This window comes from Ruditapes philippinarum, unplaced genomic scaffold (genome assembly GCF_026571515.1).
Source record: "Ruditapes philippinarum isolate M1 unplaced genomic scaffold, ASM2657151v2 ctg10968_1_1_1_1, whole genome shotgun sequence".
NCBI classification, from domain to species: Eukaryota; Metazoa; Mollusca; class Bivalvia; order Venerida; family Veneridae; genus Ruditapes; species Ruditapes philippinarum.
This window is the reverse complement of record NW_026865975.1, coordinates 14,273-30,001: the sequence shown is the minus strand read 5'-3', so window position 1 is coordinate 30,001 and position 15,729 is coordinate 14,273. Positions and strand designations below refer to the sequence as shown.

Sequence of the window (15,729 nt, the reverse complement as noted above, 5' to 3'; positions counted from 1 at the left end):
GATGAAAAGAAAAAAGGGATAATATTTTTAAGTTATTCATCATTGCTAGTTCCATTAGTTAAACTGTGTGGGACGTTTAATCACTAAACAACTTTGATGACTACGAAAATGATTCAAACCACTAACAAACACTTGTCACTTACAGTGCACTTACAGTGATTCTGCTTGTATAATTAATAATTATTTGATTTCAATCGCAGAGAGGTTTATATAGTTGACTCCTAATCCAGTTGCCCAGATTCGATTCCCAGGCGAGGAAGCTATCGAAGTATGTTACATCAGATCAGGATTAGACGAGTTCTGGTAAGAAGTCCAACGATACTAGATTGAAATCCAGCCACCCTCGCCCCCTGAAAACTAGCTAGTTCTGTGATTATAAATATTTTTGATGATTGATATTCAAACAGGCCGTAAATTACAACAAGTAGTTGCGTATTTTGTTGATGGAACGTTCCTATGCAGTCCATCGCCCATGTTTTAAATGATAAACTGAGCAGCGCACAGTTTGTATGCCTGTCACCCATACACGACCCTGGTAGGCGTCGAACTCACAACGGTGAGGGGCAAGTGATTCTCGGTCGGAGACTTTAACCATTTTTTCTTTCCACACAAATAGGCATCGGTAGTGGTAATCCCTGAAGCTTGGATCAATTCCATCTAACTGCGGTCAAAAAAAAAACGTGCAGTATGGACGCATGCACGGACGGGTGCCATCACTCCTCCGATGTCTATGGATGAAGATAATTATGTTGTGTAAGTGTACCTTAGATAGGTTAGGTCAAGGTTTGGATTGGGGGGTCCTTATTCTATAGGGGGTCACATTTCTACGTGAGGGGTCATTTTTCTACGTGTGAGGAGTCATAATATAATGACCCCCCAGTCATAATATAATGACCGCGGAGTCAATACTTTATATAAAATAATGACCGGGGGGTCATTATTTTATATAAAATAATGACCGGGGGGTCATTATTCTATGGGGGTCACTTTACAACGTTACACCGGACGCCGGATTGTCCCCTTTTGATACTAAAAGCTCACCCTGAACCTTCGGTTCTGGTGAGCTAAAAATCAAATCATACTTTCATTTGTTCAAATTTGATGAACAATAACGTGGTGTTATCACATTCAATTTTCTTTTCATCCAAATGTTTTAGCAGCTTTTGTCGTGCGACATTACCGTAAACAGCTAAATCCTCGAATACCTCTTTTCCAATACAAAGATTTGTCTTTCCCGATTTTATTATATATAAGGTTTCATTTTCCTTTGTTTTTGTTTGGTGGGCTTTACAGAAGCCTTCGTATGTAATGGATAATACTCCTTCTTTGCTTACATGACATTCGTTAGAAATAAGGTCTATAACAAAATCCATAAACATGTCATAATCATTTTGGCGAATTGGCATGGAATCTGAAAGCAGATTATGTCTGGCATTTTCAATAATATACTTTTCATATGCAATCCGTTTATTTTGCTGAGTAGTTGATTGATCTTCCTTTCGTTTTCTTATTTGCTCGGTAATACTTGTATCATAAGTATTGTTTTTAGTTGCAATACTTGCTTTGTTTAATTGTACTAAAGTTTCCTCCCGATTGGATATTTCGTTTGAAGTATACCTAGAACAGTACGGGCAATGAGCCAATTCGTAACTACGAGTTTCACTTGAACTGACAAGGATTCCTCTTGCGCAATTAGAGTTGCCTTGTACTTCATCATCATGTAAGGTCATAACCTGTTGAGAATGTGCAAAGTTGCTGCCAATTGTTCGGTCTAATTTGTAAGGGACTATAGGGAAACACATTGGCGTTGCCTCTTTCATTGGGGGGTTCCTTAAGGAAAAAAATAAAAAAAATGCACATTATAAACTTAGAGATTTTTTCCTTATCATTTATAAAATCCGACCGGTTTAAAGAAATCAAAAATTAATTCTCATAGTAATTGACATCATCGAAAAAAATATTCAGTAAATTTCAAAAGAACAAAAAATCACGAAATTTATCATATAAAACTGTTTTGTGATTCCGTAAAAACGTAAAGGCATAGTCATGTTTATTTTATGCATGTTGTCATATGCCTTCAACAAACATAGCGTCTATCACTTAAGTTAAGTGTAACAACATAAGTGCGTCAATGAAAAGTTTGACAAAAATTAATTCGTATTTACGAAATATTAATTCGTTTTTACGAAATATTAATTCCTTACAAAATATCAATTTATAATAACGAAATACTTATTTCCATCCAAGTTTCCATCTATTCATATAAATGTCTTAAATAGTTATCAGGTTATGTTCTGGACCAAAATTAAATAAAGGGATATAATACAAAAAACGGACTAAATAGCGTTATGGTTCTTAGACAATGCACTACTCCTAGCTAGCTGCCATCTATTCATATTTCAATTTTCAAGTCAATAATTTAATGTATTATAATGTTTAAAGTACACTGTGACCTTGACATTCAACCTACTGATCACAATATCTGAAGAGGCTTTCTAGTAACCATGAACAATCACGATATCTACATGCAGTAATGAGGACAGCAAGCAAGATCATATACTTAAGTATTTGGCCGAACATAGAGTTTAAAAAAAATGAAAATCATTGTGAGCTTGACATTTGATGTGTTCAAAGGTTGTCCCGGGGAAAAGTAAAGAAAATGTCATCTTAAGGGCTCCGTAGATTCTTATTGATAATAGATCATCATATTGAACCTACTGAATTTTGATTCGCTTGGTATGATAGAATAAACACCACATCCCACAATGTTCACCCTTGACAATATATTGTCAACCGAGGCGTTGTTTAGGTTGAGCACTTCCCTCAGATGGATGTCATAATCATATATTATCCTAGGCAGAAACACCCATATTTAATATAATTCAACTCATTGAATAAATTAAGAATAAAACATACACTCGATCCTTATTTCATATAAATGGTATATCTAACAAGTTTTTTCGGAATCTATTTTGTATTTTTTTTTTACATTCGGTGATATCTATTAAACAAAAAAATCAAACCTTTCGATATTTTCAACCATTTTTATATCCTCTTTTGCATCAAAGGCGCTTGTAACAGCATTTTTGATGTGTTCAAAGGTTGCCCTTGTGTTTCCTAGATTGTTAAGCCATTTATTGAATACTTTTAAATACGCATGAATGACCCAACCCGCTGTATGCTGATTCCTTGCTTCTAACTCAATTTCATCAACTGTATCATGAACGCTTCTAGCCATCTTCTTGCAATTACCTACAGTAAAATGTAATACATTTAACAGCATTATTTATTGAACATTATAAAATAAGATAATACTACATGAAATAGTCAAAGAAATTTCTGTAATTTTCGTTTCTTAAGACAACACAAATTTTTTGACAATCGCCAACAAAACAATTTTAACGGTATGACGAGAAAATCTCTATTTTATAGCTGCATACAAATGCTGTTATATAAATTACTTTAGCGTGTAACTAAGTCGAGGCGAATTTTTAAAGAAACTTAAGTTATTCGGGCTTACTGAGTAATTCATATGCAAATAATTTCCAGCATGTTGCAGAAAACGATTTTGATAACTTTAAGAAAACTTTTGTCCAGTCTATTTGAACTTCAGGGGTATCTGAAAATAAAAACAAAAATTGATACAATACAAAATATTTTCGGAAAATTAAAGAATAAGCCTTGATAGATTTTTCTTTTGTTCAGATGTTTTCTTCATGCAACGGACTTACCTCCAATAATTTTCTTATTTTAAAACACGAATAAACATATAGTGCAAATGTGTTTTATTATCACAAATACACCCTATTTTCAGAAGTTAATATTCATTTAAGACCATTGCGACGGTATTTAATGTCAGCAACAAATATTTGTTACTAATTATAACTTCTTAAACAGTTCTCAATCATTATCATATAAAACAAGAGCTTGTTTGAAACAGACAAAGTCCCCTGTATCCTAACATTCTCGGTGGTGGTGGTTTTTGTAGTTTAAAATCCGGATCCCGAAAAAGAAGTCTTTTTGAATTCACCGGAGCATAGTTCAGCCATTGCATAGTTCCTGCACAGACTGTAAAGCAGTTTACCAATAGCAGATGCCTTCACTTTCGTAAGAGAATGTTATTACTTTTGTACATGCCAGAACAGAAGTACAGTGCAGATGACCGTAGGAAGAATTATGTAATCAATCACAATGAAAATGACCTGCACAGTCCGGATTCGAACCAGGGACGCCTGATTTATAGTTAAACATTCTTCCAAATCTCATTATGCATAACTTCAATGTTATTATGAAAAAAATGTCATTGGCCTTTTTAGCTGTCTACCTGATTTTGTGCGAGGCAAGCCGTCTTAATGGGCTACAAATGCACGTCTATCTGTCTATTCCTTTCAAATCGATTCATGAATGGCAGACATAATGACCTGACACGGCAATTAATGTTCCTTTAAATGTAAGTGTGATATTCACCTTAAAGCTTCAAACTTGTCTCACTCATTACACACTGATGAAAAGCACCACATATCTAAGCACAGTTGTTAGCAGATCATTGTTATGCGCTTTTATGAACTATTTCCTTTCAATTAAAGTAAAACCGTGACGTTTAACCTTCAAAATTAAGTTTGCGTTGTAAACTTAACTCTGTCAAACATTTGTCCATCATTATTTTAAAATTTATATTCTTGTGACAAAGACAGGGACCGGACACAGCCATCTTTACACAATTATATCGTAACTATGGAATTACAAACGTGATATTGATAGCTGGGGACCTGATAAATGTGTATAACACGACGTCATTATGTTCCAAATGTTTATACCAAAGTGTTTATAATCCATTCAGAAATGAAACAGACATCTGTGTCTTTCAAGCGACAAATTGTACATGTATGTGCAACTGCAACACAACCTTATTTTTCAAAACTCCATTCATTATTGACAAAGCCGGAGGACCAGAAAAAAGCTGTCAGATGGACGGCCTTTTCAAAAACTATATGTCATAAAATTCTTATTCTCAGTAATATACATGTATGAATCATAGATACGACAAGGCTATTGTAGCTTTGGCATATCATTTCCATCATTACATTTAAACATTTTTCAATCAAACATTTTTGAATAAGTTCAGTCACTCGAACTTTTCAGCAGCACACAATAATAAGAACTGTTTATTCACCCTTATTGAGATCCTTGAGAGATAATGATTGGTCTTCTGCTCCGGGACATAACTGGTTTTCTTGGCTTTTGTTTTCTGAGCCCTCTGCAATATCCAAATTGAAAACAAACATCCAAATCCTATCAGTGTTTTTTATGCTTGTTGTTATGATAAAAACAATACGAAATGTCACGTACTATTAACGCAATGTTATTTCCGACAAGTGACTTCTTAAGTAATAAAAAGTTTGAATATTGCAAATTATATAAATATCAAAATTATGAACAATTAAGCGTTCTTAAAATTTGTTCTTGTCAATTGACATTAAATTTTGTTAATTTTGTCTTGGGTATTTTATCACCGTTTGTAACATAATGCAGAACACATAATTACCAGCTATACTTTAGAAATATATTTCATTCTTTACCTTGTACATTGTAAGAGTCTCCAGCTACCTGAATCCTTTCCCATGTTCTAAGTTGTAATCCATCATCTGTATGTTCAACCTCTTTGCAATCTTAAAATACAACATAAATCATATCATTAAGATGAAACTAACTGAATTGTTTTACACACTGTAATGCCAAAATGAATTCCTTATATAGTTTTTAAAACAGTTTTGCGTTAAATGATTTTGCAGTGCGACAAATCTTTGTCTTGTAAAGGAGGAGACCGTTGAAATGGCATAAAATAGTACAAATTTAGACTTTGACATACCATTACTCTTTGTTCCATCATATGGATATACCAAAGCTATTTGTCTTTCAGTTTCGTTGGATTTCGGTGATTTTGTTTTATGGCAATCATCTACATCATATTCAGAATTATCTGAAAAAATGTATATATAGGTAATTAGTTGTTTATGTTATATTTGCCGTTGGGTTTTATGTCGCAACATCAATTAAGGTCATACAGCGACTGTCCAGCTTGACTGGTGTTGTAAGACCTACCTCAGGTGCCCGCCCTTGCATCATTTTAGGCACGAACGTGCACATAAGTAGAACCATTGACTCTCTGTAAGCTAGCTGGATAGCTTCCCTACATGAAATAATCCAAAGTCCCAGGCGGGATTCGAACCACCAGCGGTTAGGGGCAAGTGGTGTGAAGCCAAAGATCTTAACCACTCTGCCAACGACGCCCAATAAACGTAAAAAGCTGCCCCGTACTTCACTTCAGTGTTGTTATATTTTTCTGGTCCTTCGGGGTCATTGATACCGGCATTATTAAGTGTTGAGAATTGAGTACCGCTCAAGCCGGTGCTAGGGGGCGTGAGGGATGTTGCACATATTCATTATCCCTCATGTACAGACTCAACCAAACCGAGTCTGTAATTCTCTTGTAATTTTGTTGTGTTTAATGCTTCCGAGGGATCACTTTGTTTTTTTTATTTATTTTATTTTTTTGTGATTTTTATGATGATAAAACATGCATTAAATTCATATTTGCATAATGCTCCAATCATTTCGAGAATTTTTCTATGAAATACATTTGATTTAACTCAGGGAAATTAACAAATAAAATCGTTTTCTAACTATTCTGGCAGAGACTTTGTGGTGTTGTTTCTTTGGAAACATAAACTTCATCTTCACTGTTTTCAACTAAAAAGAAAGAAGAAAAGAAACAAAAACCGTCAACCTGACATAAATCTAAATAATATGCGTTTCTTAACTTGAATTGTTATGAAATATTTACTCGCGTAAGCATTGCTTTCTGTATATTCCTTACATTTAAAGCTTAGTGTTAAAATTGATAAAATAATATAACATGTGAAACGTTTAAGGAAAGGGAAAATGCAAAGCTATAACCGATGCCCTGAATAAAATACTTTTGTCAAAACAAACTGTCTTTAAATTAAATATGCTCAAATTTAGACGAAAACTCCTGTTAAGTGTTTTTAAAGATAAGAAATTTAATACATTGAGTGTCATTTATGTTTACCTAAAAGTTACACACTCACTTGGATCAATCATGATCATTGTGGGTAATTTTTGTGACATTTCTTTGTTGTCAACGCTGTAAAGTTGATATATAAATATTCCTTAACTATATATAGAAAATAAACATTCATTTCTGAAAACATTGTCTGTGATCTAGTATTTTAAGCATTGACAAGTCTTCCCTTTAGGAAACCTGATTTTTATCACAGACTTAGATATTGAAAACACAATGCAGGCATTAAAAACAAATGCTTACACTAACTACGGAAAGTAACGGAAAACCACCCAAAAATTAATTAGTTTTTGGTCAATATTGCCAAATAATACATGACAGCCAATAAGTATAGGCAACAGCCAATGAATACAAATATAACACAAACTGATTCCGTCTCGTTACTTACATGATTCTAATGGTTTTAAGGTTATTTTGCTTCTAAAACCCTTTTTATCAATAAATGAATCATTATCACCGATGTATGACATACCATAATCATCTCTGAAAGTAATCGATTTTGTCAATTTACGTTTCATTGACCTTTTTGAAAAATAGAATTATGTGATAAATATATGCTGTGAATTTATCTATCCGTCTTGATATATTATCGTTATTATTATTTTTATGATGATTATTATTATTTAAAAAAAACAAGTACTACAACAATGTCACCTACTACTTTTACTTATGAAAATGTACTTACAATTAAGAATTGATTAGATATAGAATAATTATTCTTAATTACACTACTGCAGTATAGAATATGCTAGAAGATAATTTCCTTTATTAATTTCTAATTAACTCTAAATGAATAATTATATGATGTTAATAATGAACATGATTACACACATACACGCCATCTCATATATTTATTCCCTTAATGAATAATTTACAAATTTACTTCAATGTGTAATATGATAACCTTTTGCGCAGTACGAATTTCATCGTTATCAACACAGGAAATACATATTGTAGTTAAAATTCCTATATATACATGCTTACAAGTATGATTAGGGCTGTTAAACAGAAAATTTATTTATTATTTATTTATTTATTTATTTATTTATTTATTAAATTTATGTCCTAGAAATAACCTGGAATAGCAAACATAAATAAATCTATCGATCAATCAATCAATCAATCAATCAATCAATTAATTTAAGGGCCAGTAAAACGGACTCGGCGATACCAATGCTCCGCTTGAAATGCTTCTGTTATCAATAATTAGATCAAGCAAAGTTTAAATTATTCTTTTTCACAGTTTTTACTTTGTTACACCCGAAACTGAAGCATAGGACTTTAAACTCTTATTGTTAATGTGTTAATCTGCCCCTGCTGGCAGCATTTGCTCTCCATTCGAAAATGTTTCGACGTTCGTAACATTCTCTTGTTTGAAATTGGGCAAGCGCAAACATAATTGCAATCGCAAACAGTTCAAAACATAAACAACAAGAAAGTCTGAAGGCCCACTAAATCCACTCTGCAGCGGATAAGAGTTTGTACTTTTTGATCATTAACCAACCATGACCGTGCATATCATAAGCACATTATCTCATTACAAAAGTCAGTTTCAGTTTTCCAATTACCTTCCATATTAAGAAGGTAGATACCTTCGTAAATACGTATTAAGAAGGTAGATACATTCATGGATACTCCTTTATTGTTTGAATGTTTACGTCATGGTCTAGGTAACTATAAGATATAGAGAAGACATGAACAACAGATGTTTTAACATTGGACCTTTGTGTGTGACTTTGACCTTGAGAGTAGTGACTTGATTGTTGTACTCTCCACATCGTCTCATAATGGTGATCATTTGTGCCAAGTTAATTTTTTAAATGCAGCGGGAAGGGGTTAAAGAAGATCTGCATGTTTAACCTTGAAACATCAAAACATTTATAAAATAGCAGACAGAATGTTGAAAACGTATTCAAAGGACGATGGAGCCCAGAGAAGACCCTACCGTTTAATTGAATACCTCTCCGAAATGTTCGAAGAATCTTGCTGGAAGTGTCCGTTGTCCAAAATGCCCTCCATTGGTTTAACTTCCTTTTGCAGACCACTTAAGTCATTTAATGAGGTCTGACTGTAGATCTATACAATAAGAAAAAATGACCGGTTAGTATTGTAATTCTAATTATTTCGTTGAATTAACAACATTCACAATCTAAAGCAAATTAGACGGATCACTCTTCTAATCTAACTCAATTTAATTTGGTAACAAAAGGAGAGGGGAGAAAGTTGTGATATAATTATGTAAATTAGGCATGTTATAAAGGAGCACAGGACAAAAGCGATCTCAGACAAAAGCCCTCCCATCCATAAAAGACAGGGCGGACAAAAGCGCTGTGGCGGCATTGAAAGGGCCGACAAAAGTCCTCCCATGAAAATTTCAGGGCAGAATAAAGCCCTCATATTCGAGATTCGAGATTCATTTAATGTAATATATGATAATATATATGTAATGCAATGCTAATGTTGTTCAAACTAAAATAGTGAAAACAGAACGCATAAAGAAAGTCTAACACGCCAAAGTTGAAAATGTTGCAGGCTCGGTTTGATGGAGCCTGTTCATGGACGGTAATGGAAAGTGGTGCAAGTTATCGTATACGCCCCCTAGCACCGGCTTAAGCAGAATTCATTTTTTTACACGAAAATGGTGACATTTTGAATTTAGAACCATCCGCAAATGTGTTCATACGGCGGTTATCATGGAACCTTCAATGTGACACAGTAGTGCCATTCCATGAAAAGCGGCGTATGGTCCCCAAGTAAAGGAATGCTTGTGCCCTAAACAGAAAACAATGGGCGGAACTAAATAAAATGGAATTTTGAAAGGGGTTCTGAGGTTATAAAGCCTGCATATCACAGATAAGACGTCAAAAGACAAATTTAAAAAGCAGGCAACATATCCTAAGGGTGATAATACAGTATTCAAGTAGGAATGCTGGTACCACCCAGTTGAAAAATGGCCAAAAAGAAGAAACTTAAAGTACCACATAGCATGTGTTCAAAACAATAATGTCGCGCTGAACGATCTTCAAGTATCGAAAATATAACATCATTGATTAAATGTACGGGGAGACTTTCCACAGCCGCCATTCGGCACATATTACACGGATGTGACAATAAAATAGCCCCGCTTTGAATAATCTAACTGCAAATGTTAAATATTAAGACATATGCGGCATCATTGCAATCGGGCATTTGTGTATTCATGAACTTCTAACCAGTATAAAATAAAAAGATAAAATCAAAATAATTTTCATAAGAGGGCTTTTGTCAGCCCAATTATTTTGAGGACGGTTGGACTTTGTCCGATAGGGCTTTTTGTCTGCCTTCCGCTATTAAGCATTAACTCTAGGAAACATGATAGTAATCGCGCGAGAACGAACGTGATATTAGGTCATATAAATCTAACTCCCTCACTCGTGTTACAAGACGATTTCTTTTTTATTGCGCTACTCGTTTGTCAAACTCAATACTTTTTACAGATTTGCACTGTTCTTTTTTATTTTCAAGTTTCGAAGATTAAGTAACTAGCTGTTACTACATAGAAGTCCGCGCCTCGTGTTCAATTCTCGTGTGAACGAGTTTTCCGACGGGATAATGATAAGAAGCGCAAAAAAGATCATTATAATAATAAAGAGATGAGCATATTACATCTGTTCACGTTTTTTTGTGAAACAAATTATTCCTAAAATCAATGAACTTTTGTATATACATGAAATAATACTGTGAAAATCTTTGTTCGTATAATCGGACGTGCGACTTAAATGCAATCACAGGGCAACCTAGGATGCGAATGAAACTATATGGACGCCATAGAGTCCAGTTTGGAAACAATCCATAAGGGATCTTGAAATGCATCGTACAAAGGCAAAAGGTCGGCCTTCTAAGAACGTCCTGTACTAGATCGCATCACCGAGTTCTTTTGATAACTTGTCAGAACTTCTTTCGATAACTCTCGCGGAGATCGTCGGTACACTTTTGTATATACCGAAGAAAAACTCGTCAAAAATGGTTATTTTCATCTTTAAAAAAAGAGAGTCTGAAATGCTTAATTAAACTTTAGCGATTAGGCTTGCTTTACATATTGTAGATGTGTCAGAAAAAAATATAGTCAAATTTTCATCGACTCTTCGTTAAAATCTGGTAGTTTTGAGTAAACTTTCCAAATTATCTGTTCATGTGTACATATTGATCTGTTCTTTTGTGATCTTCCTTACCATACTTAATTACATAATTTAATGCAAAGTTGCAAACATAAAGCGCTCTGTCCGATTTTCTGAATGTCCTAGAGTTCTTCTGATAACTCTGAAGGTGTTCTAGCGTTCTTCTGATAACTATTCTTACGGCACTATTTTTATTATTCAATAAGGGTGTAAATAATTAAAAAACGTAGTACGCTAACCCTTTGCAAAATATTGGTAATATAATGTTGGTTTTGTTGAAGTAGTATACAGAATGCTAAGGATAAACAGCTGATAGTCTATTTAAAGTGAAACCTAAATCAGTGGTCACCTGTATTTGGCAGTATCATGGCTTAAACGGCCTAACAAAATGTTTTAAAACTTACACTTTGTTCTCAGTCACACATGTTTTAGCAACCACCATTCTTAAACAGATAATATATAGTTATGTTTCCCTTAACTAGCAGCTTACTAGTTTATATAATTTTATACCATATCAATTACAGCCCATTACATGCCTATCAAAAAACCAGAATAAACACATTTTTTACTGTACAAATGACAACTTACATGGTATTAACTTCATACATGTGGATAAGTATTTTGATGCAAAGCATGCTCACACAGTTTAAATTATACTGATTCTAAAGATGTAATTTTGTGTTCAACTTATTTTTGATAAACAAAAATGTATACAAAAACCTTCCGCACTAGGGAGTCCAGTAATTCACGTAGGGCTTAAGTGGATTTAATAAAGAAAGAGACAATGTCGATCACAGGCATGAATCTTAAGTGAGTCACATCTAATAATTTGTATTGTCATGTTGTTGTCATAAACCTTTCTACGTCTCTGTGGCAAAAAATGACACTTTGAAAAAATTAAATATCCGTTGAAAACTGAAGATGACTCCCACCTTATTTAATTTATATATAGGTAGTGCATAGTACTTCGTATTTTGCTGCAAACCTTTTTTCTTCTACTGCAGACCGATTGAATAGTTACCTAATGTTCTCTTAAAATGCCAGGAAAAATGTATACACGAAAACACCATGCTTGTATTGAATTAAAAGCGAATTTTATCATGTTTTCCAGTCTACGAAATATGTGTTAGCAAAACATGCTATTACAAGAAAAAACACACAAGAAACTGAGGTTTGAAAAATATCTCTTGGACGAAAATACACTCAAACCCAACATTTTATAACCCAAAATTTATGTAAAGAATGAGCATCTAACGTTTCACAATGATTGAACACCCTTATTGAATAATAAAAAAAACCGCTAAAACTGATCCGTTCTCGGAAATGTACCGGTTTAGGTCACCGTAAGAATGCCACGTCGGTGTGACTTGAGTATAGTTTTAGATTCACGTCTTATTGCTTGCTTTTATTTTGAATTTTTCAAAATTTCTGGTATTCAAACTAAAAACAACTTTGTTTCAGGTTCTCTACTTCCGTGGTGGTTTATAACGTAACTTACTTTTAATGACCCTTTGTGTGCTGTCCTTCTTGATTTGTCGTCGGAAACTTTTTCAACAGTAAAACTATTTCTTTGATCCGTGTCATACGCATTGTCTTGTGAAAGTCCAGTTTGACCATCTGTTGAATTACGTTTTAATCTCCTGTAAACAGTTTTGTGAACACACATGTACTTAGATACTTGTTCTTAGGGTGGTATTTCTTATTATTCAAATACTTCGTAAGGTTTTTATTTTTAAGATTTGTACAAAAAAATCATATTTATAAACAACTACTTATGAAAGACTATTTATAGAAAAAGAACATATTAATTAGCCAAAACATTTATTAGTAATGTCAAATACGTTTTGATACATAATTATCATAAAATTACCGATATATTTTGTCAATCGCTAAACAGGAAAGCATTACTACATATAGTCCACCTGCTGTTCCAAATATCAACACTGCAATAAGTTGTTTAGTACTCATACCGCTACCATCTGTTAAAACATTAATCAAACAAGCTATAACTAGTTTGCCCGTTTAGCTCTATTTTGCCCGTTTAGCTCTATTTTGCCCGTTTAGCTCTATTTTTCCCCGTTTAGCTCTATTTTGCCCGTTTAGCTCTATTTTGCCCGTTTAGCTCAATAGGAATAACATCGGATTAGTAATAACAAACCCAAATGATATCCCTCTGAATAAAACACAATTATTTTCCTCCCGTGAAATACATAACTTTTAAAAATGGCGACCGCTTACATTATATTACGCATAGCCTGGTCAAATATAAATTCGCCGTAAGTAACGGAAGTAAGGTGGGGTGGTGTAACCTTTTCTTCTTTTAAAATTGTTTGCTTTTTGGGGTTTCTTTTTGGTTAAAACAAACGATCATTTATGTCTTTTTAATAAAATAATAATATCGTTATTTAACGTTTATTGTCGAACTTACTTTTCAGCTCAAGACTGCTTATATTTTATGAGAAATTCGACTAAAATGAGGCTACCAGTGGGGAAAACCGATTCAATTAAATATTGAGGAAATTTCATTTAAACTTGTTTTCAAGCATAAAATAAAAAGAAAACTTGTTTGTTTGTTGTGTTAGATGTATTTTTGTTTCATATCGTGAACTATAAAAACAGTATTCTCACTCTTGAAGCTCATTCGATGAAATAAAATCTCATTTTACGCACAAACAAGCACCTATCATCTATTTGGTATCGATTCTTGGTAACATGAATAAATATTTTTTATATTTCTAATTACAAAAGAAGTTATTTCATTATTTATTACCTGTTTCACATACAGCGTCTTTTATTAAAGTGCAGTTTTCTTTATAAACATCACACGTTGTACAGTTTCTACAACGAACGGTTTCGTTGTAGGCAGTACATTCTGGTTGATATGTTCCATCCTGGCATTTCTCACATATGGCACGAGTAGAATTTTGGACACAGTCACCAACTGCTTTGTAACCAGGTCCACAATGAAAGCACTAAAATGTTTTGACAGAAAGGAAATAGATTTTTGCTATAGAAAGTATGTACAAACTTAAAAGATATATAAATAACATTACCCGTACGACATCATTACAAGATGAACAGTTTCTTAAATTCTGCATTAACCAAAATAGACCTTTCATTAAATTGTAAGTTTAATTTGTTTTATGTTTTGAACATTTTCTGTTTAATTAAAAAATTGTGAAGTTTTTAACGTTGAAGCCTGAGACCGGCAAATTAAAAGTAGAACTGGCGTTTTTTGGTTTTTTTTTTTAAAACATGTCCCATGAAACTAAGAGGCAGTCATACTCATCATCAATTAGGTCACCGTTCTCTCCGATCTTCGTTCACTAAACGAGTGTTAGAAATCATTTTAAAAATTCATCTTACCTGTAAACCGATCCTACTGGAGTATGTGCTGTTACAGATATCATCAGCAAAAACTTGATTCAACATAACAGCTTTTAGTATCGTAACATACAACACTGGGTATAAGAACATTGTCTGAAAAAAAGAAGAAAAATATGTTACAGGTGCTTAAATTGTTAGCAATAACATAAATAAACTCTTGAAACAATATATTGACTTGTTTTGATATTTCCCTCATATAATAATTCAGAGCTAAAAGCATCTTGGTATATGTAGCTGTAGGCCGTAGCATTATGGGTAGAATGCCGTCTCAGGTAACACGACAATATTGTTCTTTGGCTTATTTGAAACTGCACACTATGTGACGTATTTAAACATGTAAATAAAATTTACTATAAAAAAACACGCTGTTTGTGAAAGAGATTGTATAAAATAACACAATGTCTTCTTTTGTAATAAGAATTATTAACAAAGTTATTCATTTTACCATAAACCGAACATAAATAAATTTAATCCATATGAGTAGCAACCAAATGTCAAATGTATTATTTTGGCTGCAATGCAAGATTATATATTATTAGTACTAATAATTGTATTAAATGCAAACAAAGATCTCCACTTATTTTGTAAATTTGAAAAGAACGAACAAGGAAATTTTGCGTGCATTAAAAATAGGTTATTCCTTGATAATGTTTAACTACCCGGAAGAATTATAGAATTGATTGTAAACTTGTGAATCTTTTGTATTTAAAAGTACGTTATGACGAGACAAAATGTATGAAGCCAAAAATGTTAATTGTTATTAGGCTATTTTTAAAAGAAACAAAAGAAATGAATGTTTAGGTGTGGTGTTGATACTTAAACAATTAAGCGGGTAACAGTTCAACTAACATTTTCTTCTTTTTTTTTCTTGTTTTTTTTTAAGTATGATCGACACAGTTAGGGTGATGTGGCGACATTTTGTTTTCCTTGTAGAAGAAGACCTTAGGTGCCCACTCCATGAATTATTTCAGTCACGAGCGGGCGCAAGCAATCTGATTAGTTATTTCTCGTGAAACAAGCTATATACCTGTCAGGGACAATTGGTCTTTAATCTACTTAATTTTTCCTTTCACTTTTATACAA

At 33.2% G+C, this 15,729-nt stretch overlaps 1 protein-coding gene across 1 annotated transcript in view; it reads right to left on the bottom strand.

Annotated features, from left to right (window-relative positions):
- Nucleotides 1-1,082: 1,082 nt before the first annotated feature.
- Nucleotides 1,083-15,729, bottom strand: part of LOC132730924 (uncharacterized) — a gene marked incomplete at its 3' end in the record, with an annotated part of 28,022 nt that continues 13,375 nt past the window's right edge. Inside the window, exons 2-14 of the mRNA XM_060717005.1 lie at nucleotides 14,626-14,739; nucleotides 14,030-14,231; nucleotides 13,130-13,238; nucleotides 12,758-12,899; nucleotides 9,048-9,178; nucleotides 7,491-7,585; nucleotides 6,685-6,750; nucleotides 5,870-5,980; nucleotides 5,580-5,669; nucleotides 5,174-5,257; nucleotides 3,521-3,619; nucleotides 3,024-3,252; nucleotides 1,083-1,830 (exon numbers count right to left, since the gene is read on the bottom strand). Coding sequence (XP_060572988.1) covers nucleotides 1,083-1,830; nucleotides 3,024-3,252; nucleotides 3,521-3,619; nucleotides 5,174-5,257; nucleotides 5,580-5,669; nucleotides 5,870-5,980; nucleotides 6,685-6,750; nucleotides 7,491-7,585; nucleotides 9,048-9,178; nucleotides 12,758-12,899; nucleotides 13,130-13,238; nucleotides 14,030-14,231; nucleotides 14,626-14,736 — 2,217 coding nt within the window. The remainder of the gene's footprint in view (nucleotides 1,831-3,023; nucleotides 3,253-3,520; nucleotides 3,620-5,173; nucleotides 5,258-5,579; nucleotides 5,670-5,869; nucleotides 5,981-6,684; nucleotides 6,751-7,490; nucleotides 7,586-9,047; nucleotides 9,179-12,757; nucleotides 12,900-13,129; nucleotides 13,239-14,029; nucleotides 14,232-14,625; nucleotides 14,740-15,729) is intronic.